Source organism: Otolemur garnettii, unplaced genomic scaffold (genome assembly GCF_000181295.1).
Source record: "Otolemur garnettii isolate 467f Iridium unplaced genomic scaffold, OtoGar3 scaffold00002, whole genome shotgun sequence".
NCBI classification, from domain to species: domain Eukaryota; kingdom Metazoa; phylum Chordata; class Mammalia; order Primates; family Galagidae; genus Otolemur; species Otolemur garnettii.
Genome location: NW_003852397.1, coordinates 14,269,615 through 14,289,900, shown reverse-complemented (window position 1 = coordinate 14,289,900; position 20,286 = coordinate 14,269,615). Strand labels below are relative to the sequence as shown.

General features: G+C 35.0%; 2 protein-coding genes across 2 annotated transcripts in view; one reads left to right on the top strand and one right to left on the bottom strand.

The window, feature by feature from the left end:
• CEP85L (centrosomal protein 85 like) overlaps window positions 1-20,286 on the top strand; it is a 157,572-nt gene that overhangs the window by 59,788 nt on the left and 77,498 nt on the right. The window contains exon 3 of the mRNA XM_003781627.3: window positions 1,360-2,147. Within this exon, the coding sequence (XP_003781675.1) occupies window positions 1,360-2,147 (788 nt within the window). The remainder of the gene's footprint in view (window positions 1-1,359; window positions 2,148-20,286) is intronic.
• PLN (phospholamban) lies at window positions 8,321-19,346 on the bottom strand. Its single transcript, XM_003781628.3, has 2 exons — window positions 19,224-19,346; window positions 8,321-8,884 (listed from the first exon to the last, which is right to left on the bottom strand). The coding sequence occupies exon 2, from the start codon at window positions 8,783-8,785 to the stop codon at window positions 8,627-8,629; it is 159 nt and encodes a 52-aa protein (XP_003781676.1). The 5' UTR covers window positions 8,786-8,884; window positions 19,224-19,346; the 3' UTR covers window positions 8,321-8,626.

Here is a 20,286-nt window from a genome sequence, read left to right as displayed (position 1 = left end):
TTATACACCGGTAACGCATAGGGAGACTGGGAAAGCAGTGAGACACTGGAATGTCCTTGCCCTCAGAGTGTGATACGACAGTCCTGCCTTATGTGATACCTCTTGGCTGGCTAGTCACAAAGATGTTAGCTTCCTAGTGGAGCTTTTTCCAAATTCTTGGTATTCATGGGTAAAGAATTTCAGGACCCACTGTATAAGCCAAACAAGAAAGAGCCTTTTTTGGAAAGTGAAAGTACACTCTCAGAGAGGAGAGTAGGCAGGCTCAAAAGAGAGCAGCTACCCTGGGAGGAAGTGTTTTTAGGGCTTTGGTCGTCTTATTACTAAGGGGAGGAATATTCAAGGTCAAGGGCTTGTCTTTTACTAAATATTTGGGTATTTCTCAAATGGTTTCTTCCATTTTCTTATGGTTGTCTGGGAACAATCATGGCATGGCATGGCATGGTGATTTCAAATGGGGAGAAATTTTGAAACCACAATGTGAGTGATATCATAATTAGCCAAAGTGCATGTAAGGTGGCAGAGATAGCTGACAAGCTGGTTGAAGCTGGTTCTTGCCTATTGTTTCTGATTATTTACCATCATTGCAGGAGTTCCTTTACTAATATTTCCAATTTGAATTAGAGTTTGTGGAGGTGCTGAAATATTCAGGTTTGGCACAGATTTCCATATTTCAGGAAAGTATAGAAAGAGTCATTTTCTGATCAGAGTTATTTCTGAGACTTAAATGCTGGCATGTGAGAAAAACCTGTCCACACTTGATCTTAGCCAAAAGGCCAAGAAGTGATGAGAAGGACCTCTCAGAGGGAGGTAGATTTTTGTCTTTTAAAGGCATAATACTTTGAGTAAATTGGGTAAATACAAAACTGTTTTCTAATTATTTATTGTATTTATCTGTAAATACAATAGGTGATAAAAGGGCATATATTTTATTATGTATTCATATTTAGAAAATAATATTTGAAAATGTATTTGACTTTTCTTTTTGAGACAGAGTTTTATTTTGTTGCCCTCGGTAGAGTGTTGTGGTATCACAGCTTACAGCAACTTCAACTCTTGGGCTCAAGTGATTCTCTTGTCTCAGCCTCCTGAGAAGCTGGGACAATAGGCGCCTGCCACAATGCCTGGCTATTTTTAGAGACAAGGTCTCACTCTGGCTGAGGCTGATCTCGAACCTGTGAGCTCAGGGCAATCCACCCGCCTCTGCCTCTCAGAGTATTAGACTTTTTAAAGATACACTTAAAGAAGTAATAATAATTTCCCCATTTTGAGGAATTACCTCTGAAAAACTTGGGCTGCATTTTGCTTCATTCTTTATTGTCTGTTAATTATAACTAATTTGGTGATCTTTTCTCTTTACAGATCATTCAACTTCAAGTGGCACGTTATCTTTTAAGCCTAGTCGATCATTGATTACTCTTCCTACTGCTCATGTGATGCCGTCTAATTCCAGTGCTTCAATTTCTAAACATAGGGAATCCTTGGCGTCAGATGGCTCAACGTGGAGTACAAACCTCATGCAGACACTGGGGAACCACAGTAGAGGGGAGCAGGACTCATCACTGGACATGAAGGACTTCCGGCCCCTTCGGAAATGGTCATCTTTATCCAAACTCATTACCCCCGATAACTGCAGCCAGGGTGGCCCTGCACACTCAGAGGAGTCAAGCAATGGTTTGGAAAAGACAGGGAGGGGCAAGGCTTTAATATCACAGCTAAGGACAGTTGGGCCTAGCTGTTTACATGATAGTATGGAGATGCTTAAGTTAGAGGACAAGGAAATAAATAAGAAGCGGTCATCAACTCTGGACTGCAAGTACAAATTTGAGAGCTGCAGTAAAGAGGACTTTAGAGCCTCTTCCTCTACTCTTAGGAGACAGGCCTTAGACGTGACATATAGTGCCTTACCTGAAAGCAAACCCATTATGATGAACTCAGAGGGTTTTGAATCTCCAAAATACTTAATGCTTGGTCAACAGGCAGTAGATGGAGTTCCCATTCAGCCCTCTGTGAGAACTCAGATGTGGCTTACGGAACAGTTGCGGACAAACCCTTTGGAAGGTAGAACTACAGAAGATTCTTACAGTTTAACTCCTTGGCCACAACAACAAATTGAGGAGTTTCGACAAGGAACTGAAGCACCAACGCAGGTAAGGCTCAAAATCTAATCTTTGCTTCCCTCCAGTGGATGTTAGGAGTACAGCAGCACATTTGCAAGTAAGCAAATGACAGAGTCCACAGCCACAGATGGCTTTGTTTTTTTCTTTCCCCTGCAAGTTAATAAGCAGAAATACTATAAACTTAAAAGTGTTGTGTTAATAAAAAAATTTACAAATTATTTGAGATTAATTTAATTAACATGAAAAACTTAAAACTTTGTATGTAATTTAGTCTTTCCTTTTCATTTGTTAAATGGTCATAAAGCAAACCATATCTAAAGAAACTTGTAAACAAAACCAAAGGGGTATGAGGTCATGGATTTTGTTTCTGGTTCTATAGGATTTACAACCTGGATGATTCTTTACCTGTTACTTTTTCTTGGCCTTGATTTCCTCATCTATAAAATGAGAAGGGGGAACTATAGTCATTTGTAAAGTTTTCGTAATCATTGAAATTATATTGAAAATGTTTATGAATTAGATGTGCTTATTTAAAATATGAAACTGGGTAGATATCAAGATTTCTTTAAGGATGCCGGGTGCAGTGGCTCACACCTGTAATCCTAGTAATCTGGGAGGCTGAGGTGGGTGGATTGCCTGAGCTTAGAATTGGAGATTGGCCTGAGAGGGAGACCCCATCTCTAAAAATAGCCATGCATTGTGGCTGGTGCCTATAGTCCCAGCTGCTTGGGAGGCTGAGGCAAGAGACTTACTTGAGCCCAAGAGTTTGAAGTTGCTGTGAGCTGTGATAGTATAGTACTCTACATGGGTGACAAAGTGAAACTCTGTCTCAAAAACAAAAAACAAAAAAAAGATTTGTTAAGGAAAGCACTTTATGATGATACCATATGTAAAGAAAAATCCTATATAACTTCTGATGGGTCTAGGGCAATGGTTCTCAGCCTGTGGGTCTTGATCCACAGGAACTGAATTAAAGGGTTACAGCATTAAGAAGGTTGAGAACCACTGGTCTAGGGAGTAATGTATATGGATGTGAATTTCTTAATCTAGAAATGTTTCTATTCCAAGATAATTTTGTAAAGCTCATTTGAATGAGAAAGCCAATTTTTTCGACATAAATCCGGTCATTCATTTTTACTATCAGAATTTGATAACAAATTAATTTGATAAAAAATTATAGAATTTCCATAGAGTAAAAAGTCTTAAATTACTGTACATTACTACTATTAATGAAAATAATAAAGACTAAAGGAATATAATCTATGAAAGGATAAGGAGATTGCTTACCCAGTAACCTCACAAATCTGAGTCTCAAAACATACACCCAACAAATGTGCTATATTCATAGGAGAAACCCTAAACATATCCCTGTGCCTTCTTTATTTACTTTGGATACAGTTCTTGTAATCTTGATTGTGTATTTTTAAACCACACAACCAAAACAGATGATCAATGTGGCTGGCTTACAGATTTATTTGTGATTTATTGACTCAAGTGATTGAAAGATAGGAAACCCAATTTTTCAAATGCTCATATTTTACTTTTCAAATGCCTGTGATTTAGAGGGTAACAGGGATCAAGCAGTTGTTTCTTTAGGTAGCGTCTTTATACAGAATTGGAGCTGTCCAGGGAGCTGAGTATTTCAAGGTGAAGTACATGTGTGAGAGAGAAAAAGATGACTAAAAATTGGTCAAGTTTAAGGGAATAAGTATTCCCTCCTTTCATTTTGCTTTGATGGACCTTTGCTTTTAACAGATTTTTCCTTACCTTAAAGCAATGCAGAGTGGATAGGGAGTATATGGAAAATACATTGTAGAGAAAACTTCATTTTTAAATCTTCTTCCTAGTGCATGGTTAAAGGAGAAAGCTACTAACAGACAAAATTTGTGTGCATCCTGGAAAGTCTTACTTATTGCTTACCATATTTGGAGTGGTGTCTTCATCTTGTTTTTAAATTTTAGAAAGACGAACCCAGCTGCAGAAAACTAGGCACTTCAGTTGTAATCATTAAATGACTGCTTCCCTTCCAATTTCCTTCTTGGACTAGTGCAGAAAAAGATTCTTAAATATCTTTTCCTTGGAGCCACCAAGTACTCCATTTTAAGTTGTTAAAAGTCTTTTTGAAACCTTGACTTCCTGTTAGTCTAATTTTTCTGTGAATGGAAGAACCTTAATGTGGATCAGCTCAGCTGATAAATTGTGATTTTTCACACACAACTGCTATACTCTTACCATGAAAGAAAAAATTTTTTTTACAACTTGAAAGGAATTTGGCTGAAAGTCATGATCTAATAACACCGTAGATAGAACTTAGTAGCTTTTAGTGTGGTTTATCTCATTTGATCCTTACATCCTCCCTTCCCTTTCCTCCCCAAAGTGAATTTGTAACATGAAAGTTTTCCTCTACTCAAGACTCACTCTAGAATAGTTATATTGAGCCAGCCACATAATGGCATGTGTCTGTGATGGTCCTAGATTTCCGTGGTTTCCTGCTGTATCATCTAGAGTCTGGTGGGGTAGTACACTGAAGCACTTTACTTGGTGAATTATGCCCTCAGCTGGTTTAGGATGTAGGATTCCATGTGCAATGTCCACCACTAGTCTTTGGTTCTTTCCTCTATAATCTATTATACCTCCACCCCCATCCTAGCCCCTACCCCACAGCCCCGGCTTTCTGATTAGGACAGAAGAGAAAAACAAAGTATTTTCTTCTCCTTGGGAAGAACTCTTTCCTTTCCGTGTCTCCCTTGCATTTCCTTTGTTGGAGGCATTGGAAAGGATGGGGGATGCGTACTTCTACACTTAACAACAGTATTCGGTGGAGACCTATAGGCCCACAGTGGATCTTGCAGACAGTAGTGAAGTAGTGCTCTTTATTGACAAAGTTGTTTATTCTTTTTCTTTTATGTTCCTTAGAATGTTTCTAAACTTTGGGTTATAATCATTAAAAAATGGAAGATGAAATTTTGTGTTACTTAAATTATAAAAGTAATCAAGGAATGGCCCCTAATGATTTCAGTGTATTTTACTAAAGATTTTCCTCTTATATAAATAAAAAATTGACAAAATTGCTTAGAATGAAATGAATTGCTTTTTGTCTAACATGAGGTAAGAATGAAAATTTTATTTCTATCTTGGGAATGTTTTATGTATATTACATCTCTGAAAAGAAACAGTATTAATATTCGTATTCTTTCTTATTTTTGTCACTCGTGTTGCCTTTAATTTTTTACTATTTGAGGTAACTGTCAAAGATGTGGATACTGACAATCTCCCTTAGATGGAGTATGACAAATTCATTAGGTAGTTAAAAAGTACATAAAGCATATGAATGATTTTTGTATGCATGTTTTAATAAAATCAGTAATGTGTTTGACTTTTCCTATCTGTCAACTTTTCTATATGATATTAGCATATAATTTCTAGACGTTTTAAAGTGTGTTATTACTTAGTGGAAGAGCAGATCTTTTTCAAAAATGTATTATATTCCCACTTTGCCATAAAACTCAAAAATAATTAAAGGATAAGTAATTTCTAGCAGTAACAAAATCATTATTTTATATAGGTCTGCCCTCTTGTGTCTAGACTAGGAAATCCTGATTTTATTTTATTTGGGAAAAGTCACAAAAAACCCTACAAAATCAAAACTATAATTTTTTACCGTCAGTGTCAATGAGTATATTATAGAGAAATTTCATGGAGTTCAAGACATTCTTCTTAACGTAGATAAAATTCTGATTATTTGCATTAAACAAATATACACCTTTAACCAATTAAAATATAAAAGGCAAACATTTAAAAATTGTTTTGTAGTACTCTGTAAATTAAGATTAGAATTCCTTCCATAGTAGAAAGTATTAAACATTTACTATTAAAAAATTTTAAAATATATTGTTTTTATTTATCTTATTCCTTACATATGATAAACAGAATAAATAAGTTTCATTTAAAGAATAGGTTTTTGTTCTGTATAATAATATGAGTTACAGTATTCTGTAATCCTCACAGTATAAGGTTTCAATTTCTATCAAGGACCCAGTAAAGGAAAAAAAATTCTGTATTTCTGTTTTTCTGTGGAAAAGCCCAAAACATCATAGTTAATAGTTTGAAGTGTTATAATGAACAGTGTATGGAAGGACTAGGACTTACTCATTCAGAATCAGCACTTGTGTTTGAGATTTATAGAACTAGAATCCTTTTTTGCCTTGGTTAATTTACTGAGACCAGTGGGGTGAGTGCATCATTTGTTTTGTTATAAACTTTCTGGTTATTAGGGATCTCCAACTTGTAGGTGAAGCTTCACTTAAGAAATTCCTGGGCTTCTGTTCTTTAGCTGTCTATGAACCAAAGTCGTCCTCCTCCCCATTTCTAGTACCTCTCAGGGATTTGAAAAATTTCAAAGCAGTGTCTTCTTCACTTAGTAAATGCTTGTGTTAGAAACTGAGTTCAATGTAGACCATTTCTTATTCTTTTAGTAACCATATATTAGAAGCTATGGTTAATGACACATTCTCTACCAGGGGTGTCCAACCTTTTGTCTTCTCTGTACCACATTAGAAAATGACGAGTTGTCTTGGGACATACATTAAATACACTAACACAAGCAAAAGCTACTGAACAATAAGCAAAAGGTCTGTGTGTAAATTTTGTGATATCACAGATAAGCAAAAAAGTCCTCACGTGGCTTGTGGACCACAAGTCGGATACCCCAACCTCCTTTAATAATTGCGATATTAGTTACATGTCTCAAACTGAGATTTGAATTGTTAGATTATGCAGTATAGGTGTAAACTATTTTAGATTTTTAATTTAAACTTGAGTTGACTTAAATTACCAAAGTGTGATGAATATATTTTCTAGCGCTCATTTTTACTTCCATTGTCTTACAAATTGTGGAAGATGTTTTAAAATGATGAGAGGGGAAATTGAAAACGTATTCATCAAAAAAGTAATTATAGATTACCATTGCTAAATGTATAACGCTGGAAGAAAAATGGCTGTATCTTATTACAGGTGACCCTTGAACAACGGGTGTGAATTGTTAGGGTCCACTTGTATGTGGATTTCTTTCTTCCTCTGCCATCCCTGAGATAGCAAGACCACCCCCTCAGCTTACCCATTGTGAAGGTGATGAGAATGCAGACCTTTATGATGATCCACTTCCACTTCATGAATAATAAATATATGTCCTTTTCCTTATGATCTTCTTAGTAACATTTTCCTTTCTCTAGTGTACTTTATTGTAGGAACACGGTAGCTAATACATAGAACATGCACAATTTCTATTAATTGACTGTGTATGTTATTGGTAAGGCTGCTGGTCAACAGGTTATTAGTCGTTAATTTTTTGGGGAATCAAAATTGTCAATATCCCCAAACCCCATGTTGTTCAAGTGTCAGCTATATAAATAATAAGACAAGTTCATTTAAAAACCTAAGAGATAATATTTGCCGAAAGAATTCACATTTTAATTATTTTTAACACTTAAAATAGCATATTTTTTCCATCTTTGGAAATTTTTTATTCTTTTCTTTGTGTGCATTGAATATAAGGTTGGAATAGAAGACAACCTATAAAATTATACTGAAGTTTTTTTTAAGGTTTCATGATTCTAAAAATACAGTATGGCAAGTTAGGTACACTACCTCAGTAATCCAGGGCAGTACCTTAAATGAAAACTACATCTATTCTTTTAGTATATTAGTAATTATGGCTGAGCATGCTGTCAGGTAACACATTAACCACCAGTTCTCATCTGTTAATCACAATGCCCTAGAGAGAACGGATTTATGGTTTACTTACATGTTTTAGAGTTTTATAAGAATGTCTTTGAAAACATTGCCTAAGAGAAATTTTATTTCTGCAAGAATATGGCCTTACTTTTTCCTACCTGATTCTCCAAAACTTTTAAAATGTTTTTATGATATAGCAACAGAACACAGTTTCTATTTTTGAGTGTAGGTTCTGATACAGTTACCACAGTGGGTTTTGTATAGGAATACTAAAGACAACATATGAGGAGTCGGTGTGCTGTTTTGAATAGTGACACTTCATTTGAATTATTATTTTGATTCTTGTTGAAGTCTTGAAAAATACTAAATATCGAAGAAGCTTTTACAGAGTAATTATATTTACCCCAAAGAGTGAAGCTAATGCTTTATATATGAAGTGAACTTGCTACCAGTGTAGTTTTGAAACTGAATAAATTCCTACTTCATCTTCAGAAAAGGTTTGGGGTAGAAATGTATAAAATCATGTTGAGGAAATAAATCAACAGTTATATTTTACATACTTCTCATCATTTTAAAGTGAATTTTTTGAAAATAAAGCCCTTTTTATGTTTACAAGATCCAGCAGATGAATACGTTTGCTAACAATGTGCTTTACTCTTATCTCGACCTTTTCACAAAGAAACTCTTCTACTGTGGAAGTGTTCTGTTTGGCAGCGTTGTTTCCCCTCTTGGCAGGCCGAGCCGGTCACTGCAGACCTGGAGGCCGCGGCCGAGCCTCAGAGGAGCATCACGATGATGCAGATGAGCAGCAGGCAGATGAGGATGAGGCAGAAGTTGATGAACAAGTTCTGAAAGTTCTGACGGGCTTGTTGAGGCATTTCAATGTTTGAGGCTCTTCTTATAGCAGAGCGAGTGAGGTATTGTACTTTCTCCATGGCACCAAGAAGGCAGGAAGCCTGAAGTTTTATGTGTTCAAAAGAGAGAGAGGAAAAGCCGGCAGCCAGATGTGAGATAACTGCCTTCCTTTAGGTGGCCTGGAAGATAAAAATAGTAAATGGATTAGAATCATGTGTGGAACTTACTGTCTGAACAGGCATTCAGAGAAACGGTGCATTAATTCATCTTCCTCAGCACTGTGATGTTGGTAACATCCAGTGTCTCTGTAGTCTGTGTGTGCGCACACGTGTGTGTTTCTGTGTATCTCTCTCCTCTCTGCCCTTCTTACTGGGGCACTGTGACTGTCTTGTATTTGGGATGTAGTAACTTCAGTCTCTGTCTTCTCCCAAAATGACTAGAAGTATTGCAATTAAGTCATCATTTAAAGTTATTGATAGATTCTTAGAAATTGTGACCTTAAGGCACAAAACCATGTATAATGAAATCAGTTTTATCCTGAGTCTAGGCTAATTGATGTAAATGAGAATTAAGTCCCTGTGGCATAGTTTTGGCCATAAAAAGTCACCAAACTTCCAAATAAAGTCCCAAGATACTTATAAATATACAGAACCTTTACAAATTGACCACCCAAGTGACTGAAACTGGTCAACATATGGAAGTGGTCAACATGAGGAACTAGGCCTATTGTACTGATGAGGTGCAAATCCAGTCTCTGAAAATTAGGTCAACTGAAGGAGGTGGTCAGTCTAGGGAGGTAGTTAACTATGGAGGTTCCACTGTATATTTTTTGAGACAGGATCTTGCTGTACAGTGGTGGTGCAGTCGTAGTGCACTGCAGCCTCAGACTCCCAGATCAGGCAGTTCTTCTGCCTCAGCTTCCTCAGTAGCTAGGACTGTAGACAGGTACTACCACACCCAGCTAGTTTTTCACAATTTCTTTTGGATACTAGGTCTTTCTGTGTTGCCCGGACTGATCTCAATCTCCCAGCCTCAAGTAATAATCCCTCCTTGGAATCCCAAAGTGCTAGGATTACAAGCCACTGTGCCTGGTCAAATACTTTTAATATTAAACATTAAAATAAATGGGCGTTATATACACCTTTAAGAAAAATTAATAAAAACAAGATAATTACCCAAGTTTTGGCGACTCAGTGAGTGAATGGCAGTCATATGATGGTCAATTAAATCAAGGCATAAATGTTTGCAAAGTGAAAATTGTCAAGAGTGCCTCCTATCACCATGTAGGTCGAAAGCAAACAAGAAAAACATGCCGTCTCATTTATTGTTTTGTATTTATATGACTACTGTAGACTTTACTAATTTTTTGACAATAATTTTTATTCATTCACTTATTAATTTCTCAACCTACTTACTCTGGTTCAGGGTCTCAGGGAGCTGGAGCCTTTCCTAGGAGCTCAGATGCCAGTCAGGAACCACCCCTGGACACCCCTTCTGTCCTAATTCAGGGCACACCTGTACACATCCACACTCACACTGGGACACTTTGGACACATCAGTTCACCTAACATGTACATCTTTGTGATGTGGGAGGAAACCGGAGTACCCAGAGAAAACCCATGCAGATTTGGGGAGAGCATGCTAACTCCACATGGACAGCTATAGTGCTATAATGAAATGATGCTGAAGGAAAGATGTTATTTAAGGACCTGCTGAATTTGGTTTTAGGGTCTACTTTCTTTTGGGCAAAGTTCTTTTTTAAAAATTCAGATTAATATGAGGTTAGAAATGATTAGGTTATACTGTTTGTATTTGTTAGGTAAAGTCCCTGTTGTAGTTGTGCCCCTCACCCAGGCGGTGCGCCATGTACCCTTATGTTGTACCTGTTAGGTGGGAGCACATCAAACCCCTGTCTCCCCCCAACTTGGATTTAATTGAGTTTTTCTCTTGCATAGGTGGATATTTACTCCTCTCCTGGCTTTATCGTAGTATTGAGTACATTGGATACTTGCTTTTCCTTTCTTGTGATACTTTAGAATGTTCTCCAACTCCATCCAGGTTAATAAAAAAGATGTGAAGTCTCCATCTTTTTATGGCTGAGTAGTATTTCATGGTATGGGCAGAGTTCTTCCATATAGTTTCTTTAATTTTGTGCTGTCTAGATGTAATGGGTGTAAACACTTAATGTATTAATAGCGTCAGAGCCATCTCATAAAAGAAGAAATGGCTATAATAAATTATTTCCTGGATTATAATTTTAGTTCAAAATAAAAAAGGTAAATGAGAAGTGTTTTACCAGAAACATAAATTTAAATGGTTTGCTTTTCCTTATTATGACTTTATAGCTTTATAGAATATTCTTTTAAATAACTTTTAAACAAGGTTTGATATTAAGTGTTGAAGACTGCCATGCTTGGAAGGCATGGCAATTTCTTATCACACTCTCTACCACAGGCAGTATGCTATTTACAGACGACGTGCACTTTAAAGTAAAGGTTTTCATCTGCCCTTGTTCAGAGCTTTACAAACTACTACTGCCTGTGGAGGCTAAGCTTTGATAATTAATAAACAAAGTAAAATAAAAATATAACATCATTATGGAGAAGTTAGATATAGATTAAAAATAAAGTCTATGTTAACTGTCCGGAGATAATGGCTATTAACACTTGTGGATAATTTATTTTAAATCGGTACACTTCTGTATCAATTTTAAAATAAGAAAAATTAAAAACAGAATAAAACCTCACTATTTAGCTGCTCAGAGATAATGACTGTTAGCATTTGTTGGTAATTGTTAATCAAGATATTGCTACCTTATCCCAGCTGCCAGATTTCATCTTCTCTCTAGCATTTTATATACCTTAGAAGCCTATCTCAGCCTGTCAGCCCATTCCTGAGAGAGGCAAGTGCTGAAGAGAGCAGAGGAACGGGAAAGGGGAAGATACGGGTCAGGCATGACCAGGGAGAGCCGTGTTTTTCAACCTTTTTTTATCTCATGGCACACTTGAATCTGTAGTTAAACTTCCGTGGCACACTTAAATTATGTAGATTTTTTTTTAAAAAAGTAAAAAAAGAATATACTTACTGTGCTTTGAATTTTTTTTTGAAAATAATTTAATTAATGATCTTTAAAGATTTTCGTGGTGCACCTAAGATCTTCTCACCATGCACAGAGGGTGAAAATCACTGAGTTAGACCTTTGTGCTTACTTTGACAAAGATACCATGTGGTCATGGTGTTTAGATTCTGTTGTTTTTACTTGTTCAATTTAGCTCTATTGTATTTTGAATTATATAATAGACTGGGCTGTAATTTGACTTGAGACTTTGTTTTCTTGCATAATAATTGGCCTGCAGCAAGGAGTTCACACAGCCAACTTATATCAAACCTCATTTTCTTAAAGAATTGGTAGCAACTTACATTTATGTAGTTATACTCTTTATTATCCAAACAGGTGCTAATGGTTACTTATCTAACACTCCTTACTTAGCAGATGACACTTAAACTGGATATGTGTGTGTGTGTTTATTTATTAACAGACAGGGTCTCACTCTATTGCTCCAGATGGAGTGCAGTAGCATGATCATAGCTCACTGTAACCTCAAACTTCTGGGCTCCAGTGATCCTCCTGCCTCTGCTTCTACCTCCTAAAGTGCTGAGATTACAGGCATGAGCCACAGTGCTAGGCTGGTGTATATGTAATTACTTTTATTTTAATTCTTTAGATATAATAATACAGAAATAGGATTTTTCTCTTGTTCTAGTTGGCTTCATATGAAGATATTTAACCGTTAAGAAAGGAATAAACACTAATGTTGGTAATTTCTATTTGAATTTAGATGTTTGTAGAGGCTTTAGGATTAGATGATCTTAAAGGGTCTGAATTTTAAACATTACTTTGAGATAAAACTAGAAAAAGAGAGCTGGCCAGGAGTTCATCGCTAAGCATATGTAGGAGTCATCTTCTGCCCTGATGCTGACGAACGGTGCTTCAGTCACACGGGACATGTCACCTTTCCATAAATACTCCATTCCCTTTTATGATTTTGTTCTTTGCACATGTTGTTCTCTCTGCCTGGAATGCCCTCCTCCACCCGCCTCCACCTTTTGACTCTCTGCCAGGCAAACTTCAGTTGATCCTTAAGGCTCAGTTTAAATATCCCTGCCAATAAAATCTTTCATTAGTTAATTAGGAAGATAGAATTGGTTATCACCTCTCCTGGATTTCAGTAGGGCTTTGATGTTACTTAATATCAGGATATCTATCAGATGGAGGTATAATTTCAATTTACACGTCTGTCTCCCCAGTTAGGGGGGGAAACCATGCGTTCATTTTGTATCCTAGTACTTACAGCGTAATTGGTACCATTTGAATAGACCAACGGAGTTGAATAAGGGAGGTTTATGACTAAACATTTTAGAAATTGTTAATGATCAAAGATAGTACTGTGATGAATAGATTAACTAGTTAGAATAACAGAATTTGGTAGGATTCACCTAAATTCCTGGTCTCCTGATTAATCTGAACTAGGCTTTGTATAAATGCATATTTGGTATTCACGAAATACAAAGAGACATGCCCTAAAGAGATGAGCTCTCTACTATTGGAAGTATAATTAATACACTTTAAAGATGATCTCATAATAAATACTGCAACAGCTGTTAACGAAAAAGGAGTTTGTTCCTGTAAACAAATCGAGTGTAAACATGACGACCAAAGATAGTGTCTGGTTTCTTGTTAAATGTAGACATATAATCCTAAAGTGATTTGTTGTTGCTTTATGGCCTTATGCTAAAATAGAAAACAGATCTGGTTTACATGCGGAAATGTTAGTGGTATGCATTTAATACATCAAGCTCAGTTTATTTTACTGTGGTATAATCTGCAATGTGTTGAGTCCTAATTTTGAACTTCCAAGCTCTCTATCATAATAATTAAGCCCCATTTCATCTGTAGAAGATGGGGCTTACTGTCATATGCTGAGAACTGAAAAGCTTTGTATGGGAGTGACAGTTATCTGGAGCTGTCTGTGAGCCACCTTTACTCTGTTACAATGCTGCCGTGGTTGTCAGTTGTTTACCATCCTTTTCTCTGCACTGACAACCACTCTGTGAATTTACAAGTCTTTTTTTCTTTAAATTTCTTATAGTAAGGCTGTTGAATGGAGTAAATTTAATGGAGAACACATAAAAGGTTTAAATTTTATTTAATTTTCAAGTTATCTGATTTTTTAAGAGCATTTTTTTTTTGAGGGTAGACTAGCATGTCACTCTGTTGCCTGGGGTAAAGTACAGTGCAGTGCCCTCATAGTTGATAGCAACTTCACACTCAAGGGCTCAAGTGACCCTACTGCCTCAGGCTCTCGAGTAGCTGGGACCATAGATGTGTGCTACCACACCCAGCTAATTTGTCTATTTTTTGTAGAGACAAAGTCTCCCTGTATTACTCTGGCTGGTTTTGGGACTCCTAGCCTTAAGTGATTGTCTCATCTTGGCCTCCCAAAGTGCTACAATTCCAGGCAGGAGCTACCACACCCAGCCTAGAGTGTTCTTTTAGTCCATTCAGAAATATATCGTGTTGGGATGTTCTGAACTTGCACCTGGCTGAAATAGCCATGGGGGCTGAAGTTAACTTCTCTTCTTTGCTTTAAGAGGATGACAATATGCATAAATTGGTTGTTTTGGCGCAGAGGAATATACATTTACAGATGAATTTAAAAGTCAAATCAGAATACTGAAATCAGAATCAGAATACTGAAAATATGAAAGTTGCTTAATAGGTGTTTGGTTGAGGAAATGCCAGATTCCTGTTTCTTGAGTTGCAGATAAGAGGCAGAAAAAATGTCCACAAAGTGTCTTGTTTGTCTGTGGAATCCATGATTACTCTATTTTTTTAGATGGATGAGAAGAATAAAGAGTAAAGAGTCCCTTACTATTCTTTTTGGAATTTATAAAGCCTTTGGTTGTCCTCTTTTCCTCAAAAAAGGTAACATTGAAAATATATAAAAAAAAATCCACTTCAAGATTGTATCCTGTTTTTTGGTGAAAGAGAAATACTGTAGGCAACTTTAAAACCTCATGTCCCATGGTAGGCAACGTGTTGGGTGGGAAGTACTGTAAACCAGCTCCTTCAGAAGCCCTGACTTGGTCTGCATTGAGTCCTGTTTTAGCAGTGCGTTACCAGCTGCATTCTTGTTCAAAGAAACTCTAAAAAACTTGAGAACTTTCGGTGGCCTGCTGGACAGTTAATAGCTTAATGATAAGGTATATCCTGAACACGAATCCCAACCTGTAATTTAAGTACTCTTAGTACTTAGAAAAACTTACTAAATTTCAGATTTTGAAATCATAAATTCTTGAGATTCATTACCAGTATTTGTGGACTTTAGAATTTTGCTTCCCTCCTTTTATTTTTGTCTACAATTTTTTTTTTCAGTGAACATAGGAATATTTTGTTAGTAAATTCAAGTAATAAACATCGAAGACTACAGTCTGACAGTGTGACAGAAGATTAGGATTCTCTAGAAATTGAATTTCAATAAACAAGACTTTGTCTGTATTATGGTTATTTGGTGTTTTACTTTTTCCCAAAAACTTGTCATTACCACACATAAACCAGAAATGATTATGTATGTACCTGTTATAAATTAGGACAGTTCATCATTAGATTTATGGTTAATCTATTGGCTTACAAAAGTTCACTCTGATAGAGTCATTTCCTTTTGAGATTGCCTAATACTAAACTTGGAAGTTCTATTTGGAGTTACATTGTGGCAGCAGCATTCCAGAGCCTTGTTCATGCAGACTGGCTTTTTGAAAGAATCTTCAAGCTGCTTCTGCCTGGTTATGGAAAGAATTGTATACACATAAAAATCAGTGTATTCTCACTTCTAAATTGACCCCATAATGAAACATCTCTCTTGCTTTAAAGCTCACAATTCATTAAACAACCTCACAGAGAGACTGTTTCTCTGACATCAGGTTGAAAATTGCTGTTTCTATTTTGTCTGTAAGGTTTGTTTTTATTAGTATATTAAATATTGAAACAATGTTTTAAAATTTATTTGCAATTAAAATACTCTTTTTAACCCTGTATGAGTTGGGACTGCAGATTCTTTTTTTAAGATATGGAGAACACATAAAAGGGGAGGTAGTATTGGTAAGGTCTTAATGAAAAATTAGTATTATTAATAAGCACATCCCCATTGATGTGAATGAACTGGTCATTTTTGGTTCGTTTGAAAGCCCTAAAGATGGAGTACCTTTTAAAAAACACTAGAGGTCCTCAGTTGACTATGAGTATACTGAGATGGAGTTATATATCCAGACTTCATTTTCATGTGCAAATAGCTAATACATGCTTCAAAATTAGGTAGGATAAGAACATTGGTGCACTGTTTCTGGAAATACACAAAGAGACTGCATCTTATCTGATTTATGCCACTGTAATTTAGAAGCATTATTTCCTTGATTTCCACCTTCAAATTTACTCCTTTGCCAATGTAATCAAGACTGTGCTAATTCACAGGTTGTGGAAGTTAGTGATTTTCGTAGCATAAATAATGCTTAGCAAGATTCCTCTATTCAAGTACCTCAAAGTAAGTGGTGTTGGGCATTTAAATAGTAGAACAGGGAGGTCAGAAATGAAATTGAAGAAGTCTAAAGATTTACTGTGGAACTGGAATAAAGTACTAAAGTATGGTTTTTGTGAAAAGTTCTGAGGAGATATTAACCTGGATTCTAGGTGTCAAGCTAAATGGAGAGAAGGCATGAGCATTTTAATGGTGAAACAAATAAGGAAACTTTACTGATAATGGTATGTTATTATTTTATACAGTCTGCATGATTACCTTGAGTTTTGCCTTTGAGATGATATTGCTTAATAAATAAGGATATCTATAACTTTCTTAAATTCTTGGTATTGGAAGTGATCAGTAGAATATCATTTATGTTATTAAGGATATAGTGCCTGATACATAAATTAACTCCGAGTGAAATGGCATGGTTTTAAATTAAAATAGAAGTTTATATCTTCTAAATTCACATTTTGGATGACCACTTCAAGTATTTGCAAACTTTTAATTTATTTTGGTACCTGATTTATTTTTAAGCAGTGTTGATCAGTATACAAGATGTTCATGTAGTGTTTAGGAGTCATAAAACCTAGATTGTTGTCAAGGTTTTCCTATTTTCAAGGTCTGTGACCTTGAGCAGTTCACTTTTTTGCATCTGTTTCCTCAGTTGTGAAATAGAGATATGGTATCAAACATAGAGAGAATTAAGAGAATCAAATGAAATATTTGTGTATACCAGCACATTTAGAAAACTGTTCTCCAAGAATAAAGAATTAAGTTTTTGTTTGTTCTTCTCATTTCTAGTATTGGAATTAAATACACTATCTACTTTAGAGATACAATGTATAACTTAAATTTAACTTTTTCATTAATATATTACATAATTTAGTACATTATATCATATATTTTAAAGACACTAAAACTTATTCTTTTCTGGAATGATTTTATTTATGCAAATGTTTTCCTATCTTTAAGTAATTAGTGAGATTAAGAAGCCATATATACTGATCTAGCCCAAATGCAATGATTTTCCTTATGTCTACTAAGGTATTCTTAAAATAGTTTTGGTGTTGAGTGTCAGGAAATGACAGTGAGGTGACTCCTCTTGGCAAAGCAAGTCCTTTCACATGTAGTGTTTCATTATTTAAACATCTTTAATATTTCTTCCATTTGACTTCATCTGACACTTCTTTTTAGCATTTAGTTTTATACCACGTTTTTAAAAAGACAGCTAATATGGAAATATCATTTTAAGGGAGAGATAAACTAGATGGAACACAATGTCTGGCACTATGGCATTTTTTTGAAATTTGTACAACAGTCTCTGTAACTATGTAATTTCTTTTAACCTGGACATACTAGTTAGCTAAGGGTAACTTTAATGGCAGAATTTCTGCTCTTTCTTGAAGTTGTATACTTTTTAGAGCAATATATGATGTGGTGAAAGTCATGAACTCTCCATTTGAAGTGTGAGAATGTGATTGGATAGTATTTGAATAAAAATGCAGAAATGTGCACATAAAACACCTGTACTGAATGACTTTTATGTCATATCAAAAGGGAAAGTATTTTGTGAATATAAAGACATTGAGAGTCAATTAGGGTACCTCAGTGGCAGATACAAATTACAAATATTTCTACATGTCTTAAGGAAAGCTACTTAGGGAATTACAATGTTTTTATTTATAGTGAGCAGTAGAGTTAACATTTGTCATAGAAATTGAGAATTTTAAAGATAAATTTTAGTATATATATAAATAAAATAAAGCAAATAAAATTTATGAATTTTTTTAGTATCTTGACAGAGATTTAAGACTAAAGAAACATTTCATTTATTAAATTGAGGATTGTAACATAAAATGTATGGTAGAATTCACATAGAAGACAGAAAATTTATGCCACATCTCTATTCCTACCTATTTTTTCCCTCTTTCTTTCTTTTCTTTTTTTTTTATTCTAAGTTCGGGAGAGGAAACTGAGTACATTGGATAATAACTTGCCAAAGGTACATTCATTAATAGCAGAATAAACACTCATTTTATTGGATTTGCTCAAATGAGATATTTAGAAATTTATCTGTGCCTAAGCACCTTTTTTAAAAAAAGTCAGATTATTCTGTAGTGTTAGAAAGATTTTTGTATGTGTCTGTGACAAGTGTTTTAAAATTTCCCTTCATCTTCATGATATAATACTGAATTTAATCTAAGCTACTCAATTTATTATAAGTGTGGAATTTTTAGAAGTGTTAAAAGTTGACTAGGGGCGGCGCCTGTGGCTCAAAGGGGTAGGGCTCTGGCCCCATATGCCTGAGGTGGTGGGTTCAAACCCAGCCCCGGCCAAAAAAAAGTTGACTAGATTTTATAAAGAAGAAGAATCCTCAAGAGCATTTTAAAAGTACCTCGTATCGTATATTCCTAAAGTCTATTTTGTTAATATCCACCATAAAGTGTCAGTGATAACACTGGAATAGGTATGCTGATAATGTACACAATGTAGTCACATGACTATTCGTGTTATTCCATATGTAAATAGCCCTTCCTGCACCCTTCTTAACAGATTAATAAATAACAGAATTTTCACTCTTTTGCTTGGAGAAATTAAACCTCCACCACCAGCAAATATAGTAACATAATTGAAAGATTTTTTTAATAGGCAGAAATTCACATTTGAAAGGCAAAATAAAAGTGAAAGTTAAATTAAAATGAAAAACCAGTAACCAGGATGAAAGATGAACATGACCTTTTTCATTTCAATGTTAGAAGTCTCATTCTTACTGTCATTAAATGGATAGGCATTTATGCAAAAGTTAAGCATTTTGTCATATCAAACATTTCACTAACTTTGAACTGAAATTTACAAAATATATTTAACTCTTCTAAAATGTTTCATAAGTTTGAATTATATAAAGTAATAATTACCCAAATCAGTGAAATCCATTTCTTACCTTGGCAGCTGTGATCATCACAATATAAAGTGTCTGTTGTATGCAGTCGAGGCAGTTTAACTGGGAAGTTTTCTGGCTCTTGTTACCAGGTTTGTGGGAACAATGCAGTAGGTGGAGGAGAAAAAGTGTTTTAGGGAGGTCTTATGATGTCACACAGGAATTCTGATGTTATGATTGGCTAGCCATAGTCTTAGTCTGACCACAACCAAACTTTAGAACTTCATTTATCTTACTTTAGATATGGAAAGGTCACTAACACTTTGTGTTTCCTTTTTTTGTAATTTTAAAAAGTATATGGTAAATAAGGGGAAAAATAAGTAAATTTGGGGTGGTATAAAGCTCTCATTAAAGATTCATATATCTTCAGACTTAGAAATAATTGTATATATTGTGACAATGTTGAAGAGCTAAAATAATTATAATTGGAATTGCAATCAAAATAATACCAGTTAAGTGAAACAGCTTTCATTGAGTGTTGCTACTGTTCCTTTAAATACAGCAGCTTCTTAATGGTAGTTTCTAGCAAGACAGAAATCAAACATTTCACAGAATCAAATTTTAGATTTTTTATCTTCTTATATTGTTCTTTGTTCCATATATATATATATTTGTGTATGGGGGAGGGAGTGTGTGTGAGAAAACCAGACTATAATAACTACTATTGGTTTTTGAAAAACAGCTTTATCCTATGAAGAACTAATAAATGTATTTAATGGATTTATGTTTTCTTCTATTATCAGTAATTCGAATAACAATATATTTGTCAATAGTAATTCCTGTATTTAAACTTATATACATCACCCTCAGAAAAATGGCAATATAATATACAAATTTAAGTATTTAAAGTGTAAAAGCTGCATTAAATTATTATGAAATCATACTAAATTTTTTCTAGCAAAAAATAAATAATTGTAGATAATAATTACGGATTCCTAATCAGTTGCATCTTAGTTAATGAGGCTTTATTGATATAAGTTCGCCTTTGTTGAAATTTAAATTGTATAGTGTTTCTAAAGGGATGTACTTTATTTAGTTGAGGAGATGCTCTTCAGGAAATTACTAT

Bases quoted from the DNA above. Each gene is read 5' to 3' on its own strand.
- PLN (XM_003781628.3), bottom strand. From the start codon at position 8,785: ATGGAGAAAGTACAATACCTCACTCGCTCTGCTATAAGAAGAGCCTCA.